General features: G+C 39.8%; 1 protein-coding gene across 2 annotated transcripts; it reads right to left on the minus strand.

Annotated features, from left to right (window-relative positions):
• Positions 1 to 14,172: 14,172 nt before the first annotated feature.
• Positions 14,173 to 15,864, minus strand: pou3f3b (POU class 3 homeobox 3b; the record flags this gene model as incomplete). Of its 2 annotated transcripts, none has more annotated exons than XM_084323728.1 (2): positions 14,173 to 14,271; positions 14,623 to 15,864. In XM_084323728.1, 2 exons carry the CDS (start codon positions 15,826 to 15,828, stop codon positions 14,173 to 14,175), a joined length of 1,305 nt encoding a protein of 434 aa, XP_084179854.1. The 2 variants fall into 2 exon arrangements, with proteins under 2 accessions (XP_084179854.1, XP_084179853.1); XM_084323727.1 differs by having other exon boundaries at positions 14,614 to 15,828.
• Positions 15,865 to 16,313: the final 449 nt, after the last annotated feature.

A 16,313-nucleotide genomic window follows, 5' to 3' on the forward strand; every position in this document is an offset into this window, starting at 1 on the left:
GCTCTGTTAATATTTGAAACAATTGATATATGATTTGAGGCTTGAAATAAAGTATTTAAAGTGTGCGTATGTGCCGGTTCTCCAGGATGGGGGGGGGGGGGGGGGGGGGGGGGGGGCAGTGTGTGCTGGTCCTCCAGGATTGGGGGTGGAGGGGGGCAGTGTGTGTGTCATGGTGGGCCCCAGCTCCCTGTCGACCTAAGCAGTATTGACAAAGCCATCAGAGGCGGTGATGCATCAGGCTCCCTGCTTGCCCCTAGCAGGACTCTAGGGGGCCACACTGACACGCTGTCACCTTGGTAACATGCTGCTGGAGAGAGAGAGAGGCCTGCTGGGATATCTGACCTGGGCTGGGCGTCCGGCCTGCAAGCTGCGGCGGGAGGTATCACCGCTAACACCCCGCCCCACCCAACCGCCCTCTGCCCCCGTAGGACCGGCCCCCTCCTACCGGGCCCTGCCATCGATCCGTCTCCCTCCCCGACCCGTCACTGCCTATACACCCCTCTGTGGGATGGCCAGAGTTCACCGCACACACGTATACACACACACACACACACACACTGGTACACATACATGCACACGCATATGCACAGATTTACATATACACACACTGGTACACATACATGCACAGACGCATGTGCACAGATTTACACACACACATGCACACACACACACCCACCTATATCCACACACACCTACACAGGTACACACATCCTCAACCTCCAGATTACCAGACGACTGCTCTACCTCCCGAACCACTGTCGGCCCGATATGATATTATGTTCAAATGTAAAATATTCCTAGTATAGTCTAATATCTGTTCTAATCTTTTCCATTATATCCTAGTATGCTCATTGTAGACAACCTTTACGTAGACAGAGCAGAATATAGGCTGTATTTATTGATATGTAGTGCTGTACTGATGCCAGGTGAATACGGCTCATCCGCTTTGCTTTTGTCATAACAACAGGATCAGGACTCCAGATAGTAAAAGCAAGAATATCTAGTGAAGTTCTCCGGTCGTCTTGGAGAGGGCGGTTCCATCTTTGGTCGAGCTGGCTGCGAAATGCCGCCTCAATCATCCTGCCCCAGTCACACACACACACACACGCACGCACGCACGCACGCGCGCACACACACACACACACACACACACACACACACACACACACACACACACACACACACACACACACACACACACACACACACACACACACACACACACTGGTACACATACATGCACACACATGTGCACAGATTTACATACACACATGCACACACACACACCCACCTATATCCACACACACCTACACAGGTACACACATCCTCAATGGTACACACGCATGATCTTGGTACCCAAACACACTAACACACACACAGATGATTCTGAGATGATTCACCCTAGTCATCCGCCAGGGAGGGGCTGCTCGACATTTAGCACCAGAAGGCCAGGCCTTGGAAATAGATTTTTAATATTTAATTGATCCACGTCCCTTTTTGACGAGTGCAGTGATCCCCGAGATCAGACCTGCCGCACTGTGCTGCTCCCTTCACAGTATTCTAAAACAGATCTATTTGCTCTCATCCGTACGGTTTATGACACAACAACCTGCAACAAAAACGTCCGCCTTTCCTAAACTGCCCTCTCGCCTCACCGCGGTGGCTATAAATACATCTCTAAATCTATGCCGGTATTAAGCAATCATCACCCCTGTGAAGCACTCAGAGAAGTAAAAAAAAAAAAAAAAAAAAAAAAAAGGCCCTCTGTTTCTTATTAATAAGAAGTGCCGCTTCTTGGAAGAATACTTTTTTGGGGGGGTTAACAAGTTATTACTTGGCTACTTTTAAATTCCTCTCTCTCTCTCTCTCTCTCTCTCTCTCTCTCTCTCTCTCTCTCTCTCTCCTCTCTCTCTCTTTCTCTCTCTCTGTACAATAGTTCCGGGTGCCAACACAAGCAGTGTTTGCTGGCAGGGCTTGCTGTGGCTGTGGGCGGCAGTGTTTCAGAATTCCTTTGAATTCTGACCAACTTCTTTGACACAGGCTCCGGGGCGGTTGAGCGTTCACGCTGCCGGGATATTTGAGAAGCCAGCTGGACTGTATGTGTGTATGTGTATGTGTGTGTGTGTGTGTGTGTGTGTGTGTGTGTGTGTGTGTTTGAGGTGGGCCTGGTTCAAAACACTTGAATTCTTGGTTTTGGAGACACGATGCAGGCCTACGGGGCAAGACATTGAGGAAATCAACAGCAGAAGCAGACACTTAGCAATAACATTGATGCTTCAAAAGATACCTTTATCGACAAGCACTCGCACCCCCGGAGCTGGATAGCATTACTGTATTTGTACAGTATAAAACGTGAATGTATTAGGAAGGACTTTATGTAATGCCATGTAACTAATGAAATGAAGTAAAATCTTGGACATCGTGGAAACAAAGGTTCTCTGTTTGTGTCATCACAAGGCCATTTTTATTCTACTGTTATCTCAGATGTGATGCAGAACCATGCATTCTATAGGGTTAGGGAAATTATTTTCAAAAATGAAACCTGTTACAGATGAACAAATGTAAAATTTGTAATCTGAATAGAGGCCGTCGTGGAACGCTTGTGTGGTTCTCTCTCCTCCAACATGGCTGCCTATAACCACCGGTAACCACTTTCGAAAGAAAATGCCTCATTTCTGTTTGGTGGTAGAATAGGTAAAACACTGGAAAAGCATGATATTTCTGTTCCATTGTGACTTTGTTTACATGATCCAATAATAAGACACCAATTTATACATGTTTTATTGAAATATTTCTCATATCAACACAAAGCAAATGCTGTTTTACACATAGCAGTTGTTGTCTCTTCCAACATGGAGGAAACAATTGGCCATTCTAAACATTTTTGAAACGCCTGCATTTTAATGAGTAACTAAACACTTGTACCTTCGGGGCCCTAGTGTGGTTGATATTTTCATCCTGCTTTACACTCTACCCCACCCAAAACCTGTGATGTCATAATGCCCCCCCCCCCTCCAAACAACACAGTTTGAAAAGCAAGCAATTCATTCCAATTTACATTTGAATAGTGTTATTAACCAGTAGCGTATATATATACAATCTGAAAATCGAAAAACATTCATATCCCTTCGAACATTCAAATGCACACAGCTCACACATCCACACGCACACACTCACTTTAAACAAACAACTCACTGCAGCACCCACTCTCCACACTTTAGATCACCTAAACACACTTTACACTTTATATTTATTGTTTATTGGTAAAGGATTTGCACTACAACTCGTACACCTTACTGTAAATTGTACCTAAATTGTACCTCATCCCATTTCTGCTCTGCACTATATAGTATTGTATATTAGTACATTGCATAGTATATTGTATATTGTATGGTAACTCAGTTACTTCTATTCTGCATCGAACATTGTACATATGTCTATACTGATTCAAGATTCAAGATTCAATCGTTTTATTTCAAACCACAGTGTTAGTTTGGCTACATTTACCATTGTCCGGCAAAACAACATTTGAAAATAAATGAAATGGGAAAAGAGGACCCCCCCCCCCCCCCCCAAACATTTAAAAATAAAACAGCCAGAAACTATACACTGTTTGAAAAGGAGATGGAAGAAGCAAAGCTTATATGTTTCCATCCCCCATCAATAACTATATACTTCAGCAAGTATATGACACGATTACCAATACATATAATACCATACAATTTTCAAATACTTCAACTACACACAACACAATCACACATGCACACACACACACACACACACACACACACACACACACACACACACACACACACACACACACACACACACACACACACACACACATATGTCTATACTGAACACTGTGACCTCTATTTTTACTTCTATTTTACATGCTATACTATTTTATTCCATACTTATCTTGTCTAGCACAGTCTCTGGAGCGTAACAGTAAGAAGCATTTTGTATAAAAGTATTCTGTACTTCTGTATGACAACTATTAAAGAAACTTGAAACTTGTTTTGGAGTTGTTTATCCAGTGAGTAATCGTAATTTTTCTTTTGAAGAGTATATGTGTAATATGACTATGTGTCATCTGATCACTGTTATTAAGTACCTTTAGCGGATTACCATTTCCATTTGTCATCAGATTACTGCAAACCTATTTCATGGGCTACAGTATAATCTATTACTTACAAATAACCAGAGCTGTCCCTATAGACTTTTTGGGGCCCTAGGCAAAAAAGAAAAGAAAATTGGGGGCCATTTGATCCACAAGATGTTTGACATGATGATTGATGTTTTGAGGGATGCTCTGATTGGTTGGTTGAAATTATGTTTGACATGATGACTGATGTTTCAAAGGGGCCTCTGATTGGCTGACTAACCTTAACTATGTTACAAATTAAATAACTAAGAGGGCCTTAATTGAATAAATCCACTAATAATTTGAGAGTCATACTGATATTATTATTATTATTATTATTATTATTATTATTATTATTATTATTATTATTATTATTATTATTATTATTATTATTATTATTATTATTATTATTATTATTATTATTATTATTATTATTATTATTATTAATATTATTATTATTATTATTATTATTATTATTATTATTATTATTATTATTATTATTATTATTATTATTATTATTATTATTATTATTATTATTATTATTATTATTATTATTATTATTATTATTATTATTATTATTATTATTATTATTATTATTATAATCATCATTATTTTTTTAATCAATCTTTCTAATACAACTATGTGATTTGTTGGGGGGCCTATTAAGGAAGGGACAGGGTGGTGAGATGGCCCTGCCAATAATGCATAGCCCTGTGTAGTAAAGGGTTGAATGAATGAATGAATGAATGAATGAATGAATGAAAACTTTATTTAACAGATTGCAGAATGGGTACAATACAGTACGGCTCAATACATACAATTGTTAAGGGGATGCAGACCTGAGAATGACGTTTGTCTTGTTTCCATCAGGGTCCCCCATTTTCAATTCATATAGACATATATGACATACATGACATACAGATAGTCAGTACTGCTACATCTATACATTTATGACATACCAGATTTGCAAATACAGTACTGTTTGTGATACAGAAGGAGTCAAGAAAAGGGAGTATATACATTTGACGTAGAAACTGTACATTGGAGGAGGTTGGGTGGGGGGGGGTTGGGTACATTGGGATATTGACAACCATACTGGGTAATTTACATTGGAGGTGGTTGGGGGGGGGGGGGGGGCCGGGGGGCACACTGTATAAACAAGTAACACTGTACATTGAGGGGGGGGGGGGGGGGGAGACACTGTACAAACAAACACAATTGTACATTGAACTATTGACAAAACCATACTAGGTAAATGACTGTACATTGGAGGGGGTTGGGTTAGGATATTTACAGGGGCCAGTGTTGAATTGCAGTCTCCCGTAGGTGTCCCTTGAGAGAGGTTTTGAAAGTGGGTAGTGATCCACATTCCTTTACAGCTTTGGGTAGGGCGTTCCACATTGATGTGGCATAATTGCGAAACGTGTTTAGTCCCTTATTTGAGCCGAATCTGGGTTTAACATGATTTGTGGAGCTCCCTCTGGTGTTGTGATCGTGGTATTCACTGACCTTTGGGAAGTATTTTGACATGTACATGGGTACCTTGGTCGTGTAGTGTATCTTGTAGACCAGGCCCATTGCAAGTTGTTGTACTCTGTCGTCTACTCTGTTTTACACAGATACCGATTCTCCTTCAAATACAGACAACTTCATAAAGTTCTACTGAAACCATCTTTGTACAGTGTCATTAATATGACCTCTTGTCATTACACGAATGCTTACTTAGCAGTGCTTTTCCCCAAGACTTGATGTCATGAGGGTGAGAGGGGTCTCTCTCTCTCTCTCTCTCTCTCTCTCTCTCTCTCTCTCTCTCTCTCTCTCTCTCTCTCTCTCTCTCTCTCTCTCTCTCTCTCTCTCTCTCTCTCTCTCATCGCTGGAGAATAGAGAGCATTGGATAATTTATCTATATCTATCTATCTATCTATCTATCTATCTATCTATCTATCTATCTATCTATCTATCTATCTATCTATCTATCTATCTATCTATCTATCTATCTATCTATCTATCTATCTATCTATCTATCTATCTACTATGTAGTATATATATTACATATACATGTATATGTAGTATGTAATGAATATACAATATACAGTATATATAATTATAGATAGATAAATATATAGATACATAGAGAGAAGAGAGAGTGAGTGAGAGAGACCTTAAACTTCGATGCCCCGAGAGAGTTTCGACCCCCGGGTCTCGCACGCCACGGGCAACAGCACAGACCGCTATACCAAGAGGTGAATTCACTGCTTTGTAACCTGTCTGTGTGTCTTTTGAGGATGAGAGTGAGTTTAACCCATAGCACCGCTACTCACCCCAGCCACTTCACAACATCGGACGTCCATCATGACCGCGTCGCGGTACTATCCATTACACAATATGACAATATCATAGAAAGGAGTGATATTTATTTATTATTTATTATTATCACTTTTCAGTGGCTGTAAGGAACCGGATGATGACAAGACGACGACAACAACAACAACAACAACAACAACAACAACAACAACAACAACAACAACAACAACAACAACAACAGCAACACATCAGAATTACAATTCATGCAGACACGTTAAGCTGAAATTAAACTTGAAATTCAAAATGAGGTGTGGGTCTGCATGTCGTAATTAGGGATGCTCGATATTGGCTTTTTTACCGATACCGATATTCCGATATTGTCCAACTCTTAATTTCCGATACCGATATCAACCGATATCAACCGATACCGATATATGCAGGGTTTCCCACCCCAAAAAACGGAATAATTTCAGGTAACTAATCATTTCACTGGATATATATATAACAAATATTGTTATTGTTTTTTTCTTTTTTTAAACCGATACCGATATTTTCCGATATCACATTTTACTGCCGATATCGGCCGATAATATCGGTCGGCCGATAATATCGGACATCCCTAGTCGTAATGATTAAAAACTATATAAAACAATAATTAAAACAAATGTATGGTTTCAAAGAAATGTATATTAATATATAAATCAATAAACATTTAAGTAACTGCTGTGGCAAAGGTTTGTCTTCTTCCATTTCCATGAAAGTAAACACAAATGTCAGCCTCATTTGCCAAAATATGGAGGTCTAAAAAGTTCATCATAGCAATCTATTCAATGCCAAAACTAAAAATTTAAATAAATAAATAATGAAAACCTTGTAAAACAGACAGAGCTACATCTGCTATAGTAAACCATAATTATGAATAGTTAAGAAAATCGACATTTCACCTTTATGATTAATGTATGATTGTTTCGGTGGAGATTGGGTTGCTTCTAACTCTAATAAAACAAGCTCACCAGCAGATGGCGATGTAATGTCAGGGAAGCAGTACATTGACTCTCAAAGGCATTCCCCATCACTACATAAAAATAAGCTTTAAAGTTAAATAAATATATACTATATATATTATTTCAGCAAGTATGAATATAAAATTATACAGTACATGGTTTTTTTCATGGCAGGTAGCAACTTTGAAAAACAAACTTGGGTGAATGAAAAAGGCCTAATCAACAAGACAAACTCAAATATTTTCTTAATGTTCACAATTTTCCTTCACAATAATTGGTCATGGGTCATAAGAAAGTAGCAAATTGACGTATCTGTAAGCGAATACACTTACTGATAGAGCCTGTTAGAGATAGCCTAAATGTTCCCAACTTTCTGATTCTTTATAAGGTATTGTAAGGTATATCATTGAACAATATCCCACAACAAATTATAAGCCACTAATGTGTCAGAAGATATGAACTAATGGATCTAAAACCTCTTGGCTATGAATAGCTTGAAAATGTATGTCTATAATTTTTGTCTATTATGTATTTCCATACGTCCCCCAAACTAAGTGATTTTTCGTGAAACTCACGATTTGAATAAGAAAAAAAATACGGCGACAATTCAAAAATGCTCTAGTAATGTAAATGGTCTATTTACCTTTTTTTCCTCCCAGATTTCTCTGTCTTCTGAGATGCAAAGTGTGAGTGGCACCGTCTGCATTTCAACTTGGTCTCAAGATGAACTTCTGGGTTTCACCTCTTCCCTCGAATGTCAACTATATCCATAAAATAGCCTCCAATAGGCTAGAAATAGTCGAATATCCGTTTGGCAACGTTGTCATATACCTATAATTGTTCTAGTGCGCACAGCAGCATTTATTTTTTTGGCTGAATCTTTTATTGAATTGTATACTGCATCATATACTCACTAGTACCACCCGCAGTGTGTAGGCCGCCAGCCAGGCGGTGGTCTTGTTGTCAAATGCGCGTTTTGCGCGTGGAATTAATAGGGACAAGTTCAACATGTCGGCTGCAGCACCATGCAGCCTATAGTATATTATCTCCTTTTGAAATGTAGACAGACAGATGAGATGCTAAACCACATTACCTCACGGCTGAGCTGAGCAGCAGACTCTATATTCACCCTGCTACCTATCCATCCTCCGCGCTGCTCACAAAACCGTGACCTTCACCATTTATAGAAAGGAAACCCCGAGAGTCACGTCACGTCACGTCACCGCCGTTAAAGCGTGCTCCTCCTCGGCGGGGGGGGGGGGGGGGGGGGGGGGGGGGGGGCACAAGGCACACGGAATTAGGAGTATAGGCGCCCCGCGTGATGACGCTGAACCCGTGGGGTCTCATCTCTGCTCTGCGATTGCTGGATGATGAATGATGACACACAATCAAACGTTTTGACAAACGGACAATATTCGCTCGTCATTATATATGAATATGCTATAGGTGTAGGCTTGTATGACATTATTAGGTTGCATTTTAGGATCTTGGCTATAGGTTGTATAATAGGTGTATAACCTCCAAAACTTCCACCAACTGACAAAGCAAGCTCCAACTTTCTAATGCAAAGAAAGGACGCACTGTCTGTAGCCTATAGGTTCTTTATTTTATTATTATTATTTCTTTCTTTCTTTCTTTCTTTCTTTCTTTCTTTCTTTCTTTCTTTCTTTCTTTCTTTCTTTCTTTCTTTCTTTCTTTCTTTCTTTCTTTCTTTCTTTCTTCTTTCTTTCTTTCTTTCTTTCTTTCTTCCCTTCCTTCCTTCCTTCAGTCAGTCAGTCAGTCAGTCAGTTAGTCAGTCAGTCAGTCAGCAAAGACAGACGAATAATTATTAGTAATAATAATAATAATAATAATAATAATAATAATAATAATAATAATAATAATAATAATAATAACAACAACAACAACAATAAGAACAACACCAATAATACTAATAATAATAATATAATAATAATAATAATAATAATAATAATAATAATAATAAAATAATAATAATAATAATAATAATAATAATAATAATAATAACTTTAGTAAAATAACTATTCTAAAGAGGTCCTAATAATTTTGATCAATAGGCTATCCGTTTAGTGTATTGTGATTTACTTTTTAACATAAAAATGTAAGAAGCCAAAAATTGTAAACAAGACACAAAACCTTATATAATTCACGAAATCGCTTTGTGGTGGAGAGTTGAGTGAGAAGAAAAAACCCATGAAGTTAATATGAATATAGAAATGTTATGGGATCATTTCTAAACATATATGTTACTGTCATCACCACACCACCTCTTACTGCCTATATTTAGCTTATGTATCCCGCTATTAGAAGAAGAAGAAGAAGAAGAAGAAGAAGAAGAAGAAGAAGAAGAAGAAGAAGAAGAAGAAGAAGAAGAAGAAGAAGAAGAAGAAGAAGAAGAAGAAGAAGAAGAAGAAAGAAAGAAAGAAAGAAGAAAGAAAGAAAGAAAGAAAGAAAGAAAGAAAAAAGAAAGAAAGAAAGAAAGAAAGAAAGAAAGAAAGAAAGAAAGAAAGAAAGAAAGAAAGAGAAAGAAAGGACCTTTTATTTATACAAGTAGCATAGATCTATAAAGAAAAGTAACAAATTGAAAACGTGTATATTTAGGGATGGTTTGGGTGACTTTCTCGCATATGGAGTAGAAATACAATGGGGCTGGAGGAAGAGTCCCCGTGGAGAACAGCGCGAGATGATCCATATTCATGTGCTCGGCACGTGGGGTAAACAGAATAGTGAGGGGAACGATTGTGTGCATCACGCACATTTTCCAGGTCAGAATATAGTCTAAATATAGGCTATCATTATATAGACTAAATCAGCTACACTCAAGGTGGGATAAAATAACAACAACAATGCATATAGGCGTATACAAAAATATCCTCAAACTGAAAAATACAATATAAATTCTGAAATCTCAATGCGAAGATAACGTGTATCAACGAACCACCATTAAAATGCCATGTAAAGTTTTAGCCCATATTTTAACCCATTTAGGTCGAAAGGGTCGTGTTGTGAGTGTGTTAAATAACCTATTGATTTGTGTGTTATAAGTTGTATTGAGACTAACATAAGAGGCGGTGATAAAACAGATAGATTGGGTATAATAATAATAATAATAATAATAATAATAATAATAATAATAATAATAATAATAATAATAATATTAATGATATGTATCCTACAGTAAAAAGAAGTTTTGTTTAAGGGCCGAATGACGAATGTCCTAAGGATTAATTACAATTTCTGTTGAATATAAAATTGAGACATCGATCAACTTGAATTATTGTGAATGTGCGCACATAGCCTCTTCGTCCATATGCCGCGAACAAAAAAAATAACAAAAAAAGAAATAGGCTATATGTAGTCTATAGGCTTATATACATATTGTTTTTTCCATGCTACAGAAGGCCTTTGCTGTGCCAACTTGGTTTTGAAGAGCCATGGAAGCGAACGTTGTTGGAGAATAGGCGGATCAAAACCTATTATGAGATTTGGAACTGTTTTTGTGTCGCCCTCGGACAAAAAATAAATCTTTCGTTTGGATATTTCTACACAAGACAGATATACGTCATTAACCAATGCATGTATTCCATTGGCTATCAACTTAGTATACAACAAAACCCCAAAGTATTCCTCTTCGATAATGATCGTCGTGTGCATTTGCTAGCCAATATATCGCGTGCTTATCTTGCAAGTCATGTGACTTTTGGATTCGATTTTATACAGAGGCGCGCGAGCAGTGAATACATGATTAGCAAGTGCATCCCATAATGTGGCACCCAAGAAGAACCCCAACCCCTTTCATGTAGGATCCCCCCATCAATCTAATGCCTCGTTATCTGCACACCTATAAGATAGTAAATCAAATAGAAATGTCTAAACTCACGGTGCCACGTTTTGGGCATAACCAACACCGACATCATACACTGCCCACTATATATTTTACATACTTTTTATTTTATTTTTTTTCTCTTTCTTTTTTTATTATTATTTTGATGTAGGTTAAAAGTTACACACCATAACGACGGTTGCATTATATAGGCTTTAGAGACTATAGAAATGTGAGTCATTGGCACCCATAAGCGTGCTGTAGGCAATCCCTGCGTTTTTTTTATTAGCCCCGTTGCACATTGGCCTCTCGAATTCCATGGTTTTGAAACAAGCCTTTTGCTAAAAAGAAGAAAAAAAAACAGCCCACATGGCTGACTGGCACTTTTACTAATGGAGACAAAGAAATGAAGCATACTTCTCTCTCTATAACATTGAATTCAGTTGCCTAGCAACTAGTATGGGAAATCATCCGCGAAATTCAAATCCTCAAGCGAGAAGGCATGTTTTGTGAGTTTTGCTGAATAGGCTTCATGCGCGAGACAACTCAAGAGAAAAGTTTCAAAACCAAGAAATATAGCCTCACTTGCAGACCGCTAATACTTCCCCTTCGAAATAAACGAGAACCTCCGGACCTATACACTATAATTTAGCCTTAATATCCTTGGGGAAAAAACATGCAAGGCTTGGTCAAAGTCATTAATGAAAAATCTACTTTAACCACTTCAGCATATGATCATATACTGCTGTTTTACTTTCATCCCTTGTAAAAGTGTATAGGCTAAGCCTCTGTTTCCTCAGCAATTGACCGACATGACCAATAAGATATCTGACCCACTGCCCCGAATCTTAACATGTCAGCTCACCAAGTTATGGTCCTGTATAGTCTGGCTATATAAAATAACACCTGCGTGGAGGCACACTATTCAAACACACGCAATATAAGCCACAGTTGTTGGGAGTGTTTTTTTGTACTGCATGCTAAACCAATTGTACATATATTGACACGATGAGAAATCAACATTCACATTTTTACCAGTTATTTATTTTTATGTAAACAATCCTAATTGAACGTCCCCATTGTAAACTGCCATTGCATGACAACAATGGGGACATGATGATAATGATGAAGAAAGTTCGTGTTACCCATGGGCCCATTTCAGTGTGAGTGCGCGGGGTGTGAGGATGACAACATTTTGCAGTTGTGTGTGTGCTTTAGAGTAGGCTACACTGATTTGTAATATTAACATATAGCTCTTACAGTTGTCACATAAAACATCTCAATCATGCAAGCAAGCCACTCTTCTGTTGTAATTGGTTTACTTTTAATTGTTTATAAAGACGTTTTGTAACATTGCAAGATATAACACCACCCCTCGCTTTATGCTTGCTTATGCTGCGCTGTGATGCTTAGGCAGATCAAGGCCTGCAGAGGCCACCATAACGAAAAACATGGATGTAAACAAACGGATATGGACGTGTCCTATAGAAATGTTATGTAGGCCTACCGTTGGCTGCAATGTTACATTTTTTAAATGATAATCAGGTTATAAATTGACGATAGTAATGAACATTAACCTGTAAAGATATAACTTCGTATAACGTATAGCCAATTTGATTACCCCGGGAGGAGAAAATAAACATTATTTGGATATGTTTCAAAGCTTTGGACAGGTCTACTTATTTTTTTCATAAAAAAATGTCCCTGCGCTGCAGCATATGGCTAAAGCTATATCGTTGGGACAAAACAGTCCACCATTTTATTATTCATTAGGTAGCCTATAGGCTACTGCTCTCTGCATGGCAAACAAAATAGAACAGGCTATGTAGGATTATGACCAAAACAGCCAAAAGACAATAGGAATATAAATCTCAAAACACAAGTTGGCTTCATTTCATTCTAACAAATTTATTGTTCTCAATCAGCTCGCACGGAATCACTACTGAAATTAAATTACAATCAAATTATCACATCAAAATATACCCTTATTACCTAACAACTGTCAATGTCAGCTTATGATGATTTGTGCTCCTTTTTTTCTTCTTTTTTTAAAAACGATAATACAAAATTAAACTAAACAAATGAAAGTCAACAACAAATAAACAAGAATGGGGGGGAAAAAACATCGTACACAAGTTCTGGGGACAAAAAATAAATTACCGTTTGGAATAATTCATATGTATTCCGAATAAAATATTAAAACAAGTCATTCTGATGAAAAATATAAAGTAAATAACTCAGATCAGCATCTGATCTAGTGATCTATATTGCCGGCTTTACAGAGTTTTGCTTATTAAAACCTAACAAAGAATACTGCTTCGAAAGGGCAGCACAGTATAGCCACAGCACCCACTCAGTCACACTTGGCAACAGATTTTCGCAGAGGATAATTTTCAAATAAGTGCAGCTGAAGATAGTCTTTTCAAATGTCTTATGGGGAGTCCACTCGTATGGTGTCAAAGTCCTTTCAATAATAATATAAAAAAAAAATTGAAAGGTGTGATCTTTAAGATCGGGCGGGGGGGGGGGGGCAGTTCTGTGGTGGTTCTATTTTCTCTATATAGGCTCAGGAGGCCTAGAAAAAAAATCCCAAATCCTCTGTGTGTAAAAATCAAACCATGCAGAGTCCACCCCGCGAAAAATAATTGTTGGAAGCTTCGTGGATACCACTTGTCTTCATACCGTTGCTGTTGCAGTTTGTTCCTTCGTTTGTTATTGTCGAGATTGAAGTCCCATTTCTAAATATACAAATGTCTTGCTCCTTTGTCTTTTCTCGCAAATCAGACACAGGATTAAAGGGGGGGGGGGGTATTTTATAGGGTGGGGGGTGGGGGGGGGGGGGTAACACTTGCTTTGATGTTTTCCTGTTGGTGTGTTTAATGCGCCAAAATTACCTGATGGAAAGAACTTGTAGCTGTCACCCTCTGGTCGTTCGTCTCACTTGCATCTTTTAAGTAATCTACTAAAAAATGTCCCTGAAAGAAAAAGCAGAAAAGGAACCTTTTAGGTTAAGAAGACATTTCAGGGCCCTGGAAGAAGGTTAACGTTGCGTTTGGGGGTTTGGGTGGAAAAGGGAGGTTGCTTTTTTTCCCTTCTCTCTGTTGAAAAATATATAACACATTTTGCAGTCTCATTCATTATTCCGTCACAATCACAGTATAAAAAATGTTTGGGCTATCTTGACGATAGTCTGTGTTTTTTTTTATCAGTTTATAATTTCATATAAAATATTCTTAAGTCTTGTGTGCTGTGTTCTATGTCTCACTGAACATTCGTTTGCAGTCCATGGTGGTGGGGGGCGGTGTATCTGCACTCACATTGCCGACCTGGGAGTACACATCCTCCGGCGTCTGTGGCACTCCTGGCGGCGTCATCCGTTTCTCCTTCTGTCTCCTATTGCAAAACCACACTCTGACCACCTCCTTCTCCAGCTGCAAGTTGTCCGCTAGCGAGGTGATCTCCTGGGCCGAGGGTTTGGGGCATTTTAGGAAGTGGCTCTCCAAAGCCCCCTTTACGCTCACTTCGATGGAGGTGCGCTTCTTTCGCTTCCTCCCCTGCGCCGCGATTTTGTCAATGCTGGTGGGGCTGCCCGTCGTCGAGTCAGCCTCTTCGAGCCACTTATTCAACAAAGGCTTCAGCTTGCACATGTTTTTGAAGCTGAGCTGCAGAGCCTCGAATCTGCAGATGGTCGTCTGGGAGAAAACGTTCCCGTACAGCGTGCCCAAAGCCAAGCCCACGTCGGCTTGAGTAAAGCCCAGTTTGATCCGGCGCTGTTTGAACTGCTTGGCGAATTGCTCCAAGTCGTCCGAGGTCGGCGTGTCCTCGTCGGAGTGAGAGTCGTGGCTGTTCACCGCCCCGTGGTGCTGCTGGTGATGCGGGTGCTGGTGATGATGGTGGTGGTGGTGGCTACCGTGGTCCAGATCCGGGGTGTCCCCCCTCACCAAGCCCGGGTGCACCAGGCTCTGGCTCCCCGGACTGAGCATCCCGTTCACCGTGAAACCCCCGGGCTGGGAGTAAAGGAGCGACTGCTGCTGCTGCTGTCCTCCCGATATTGAGTTAATGTGCGCCGCGGTCGTGCTCCCCCATGCCCCTGCGTGCGTCTGGTGAGGACCTAAGTGAGGGGGCCTGTGGTGCAGCGCGGTGCCCGTGTGTAGATCGTCTCTGCCGGAGTTCTTCACGTCCTGCTGCTGCGGGCTTCCCGTCATTCCAACGGGACTCGACGACCAGGGCGATCCGGCTTCGGCTGCTGCTACTGCGGCTGCCGCTGCGGCTGCTGCGGCGTGGGGCAGCGACGTGACCCACTGGTGGGCATGGCTCAGCATGTGTCCCCCGTTGTTCGCTGCCATCGCGCCTTGCATAAAGTCACTCTGTACCATCTTAACGGAGTTGTCCCCTCTGTAGCCCCCGGACCCCGATGTAACCGCAGCACTGCCCGGCTGCATGCCACCACCTCCGGAGTCAGAATGCACGATCGAGCCGGACGATAAGAGGCTATTGGTGGGAAGATAAGGATTGGAAGCCGCGGTGGCCATTCCGTCAACCCGTATGAATATGTTTGTGGATAACCCCCCTCCCTTTTTACAGTTACTTCTTTCGAGCAGGCAAATTGTATCTCATGAATTATTCAAACTTTAAAAGTCTGGGTAGCTTTTTGGCAAATACCATCGATGTGCGTAAAACGCAAAAAAAACAAGGATAGTCAAAATGATGACCAAAAAAATGAATACAATCCAAATGTATTTACAACATTCTATTTCGCAAAGATTTTCATGAATATCGATGAATACAATTCCAGATTTTCAAAAGCCCTTTGAAACCATGTGCAGTCCGTTTAGAAAGTTTGGTACTGGTTTGAATTTCTCGACATTAGAATTCAAAAGCACAGAAAGAAAGCTTTGTCCCAAACAAACTTTTGGGTGTTCGGAGAGGGGGGGAAGAAAAACTCGCAAATTCTCCACAATGTATAAAGTCCCAGTTTATGTCCCTTTGGATGTGAAAAACATTAGCAGTCTCCTTA

The sequence above is a fragment of the Notolepis coatsorum genome, assembly GCF_963971535.1.
Source record: "Notolepis coatsorum genome assembly, chromosome: 1".
NCBI lineage: Eukaryota > Metazoa > Chordata > Actinopteri > Aulopiformes > Paralepididae > Notolepis > Notolepis coatsorum.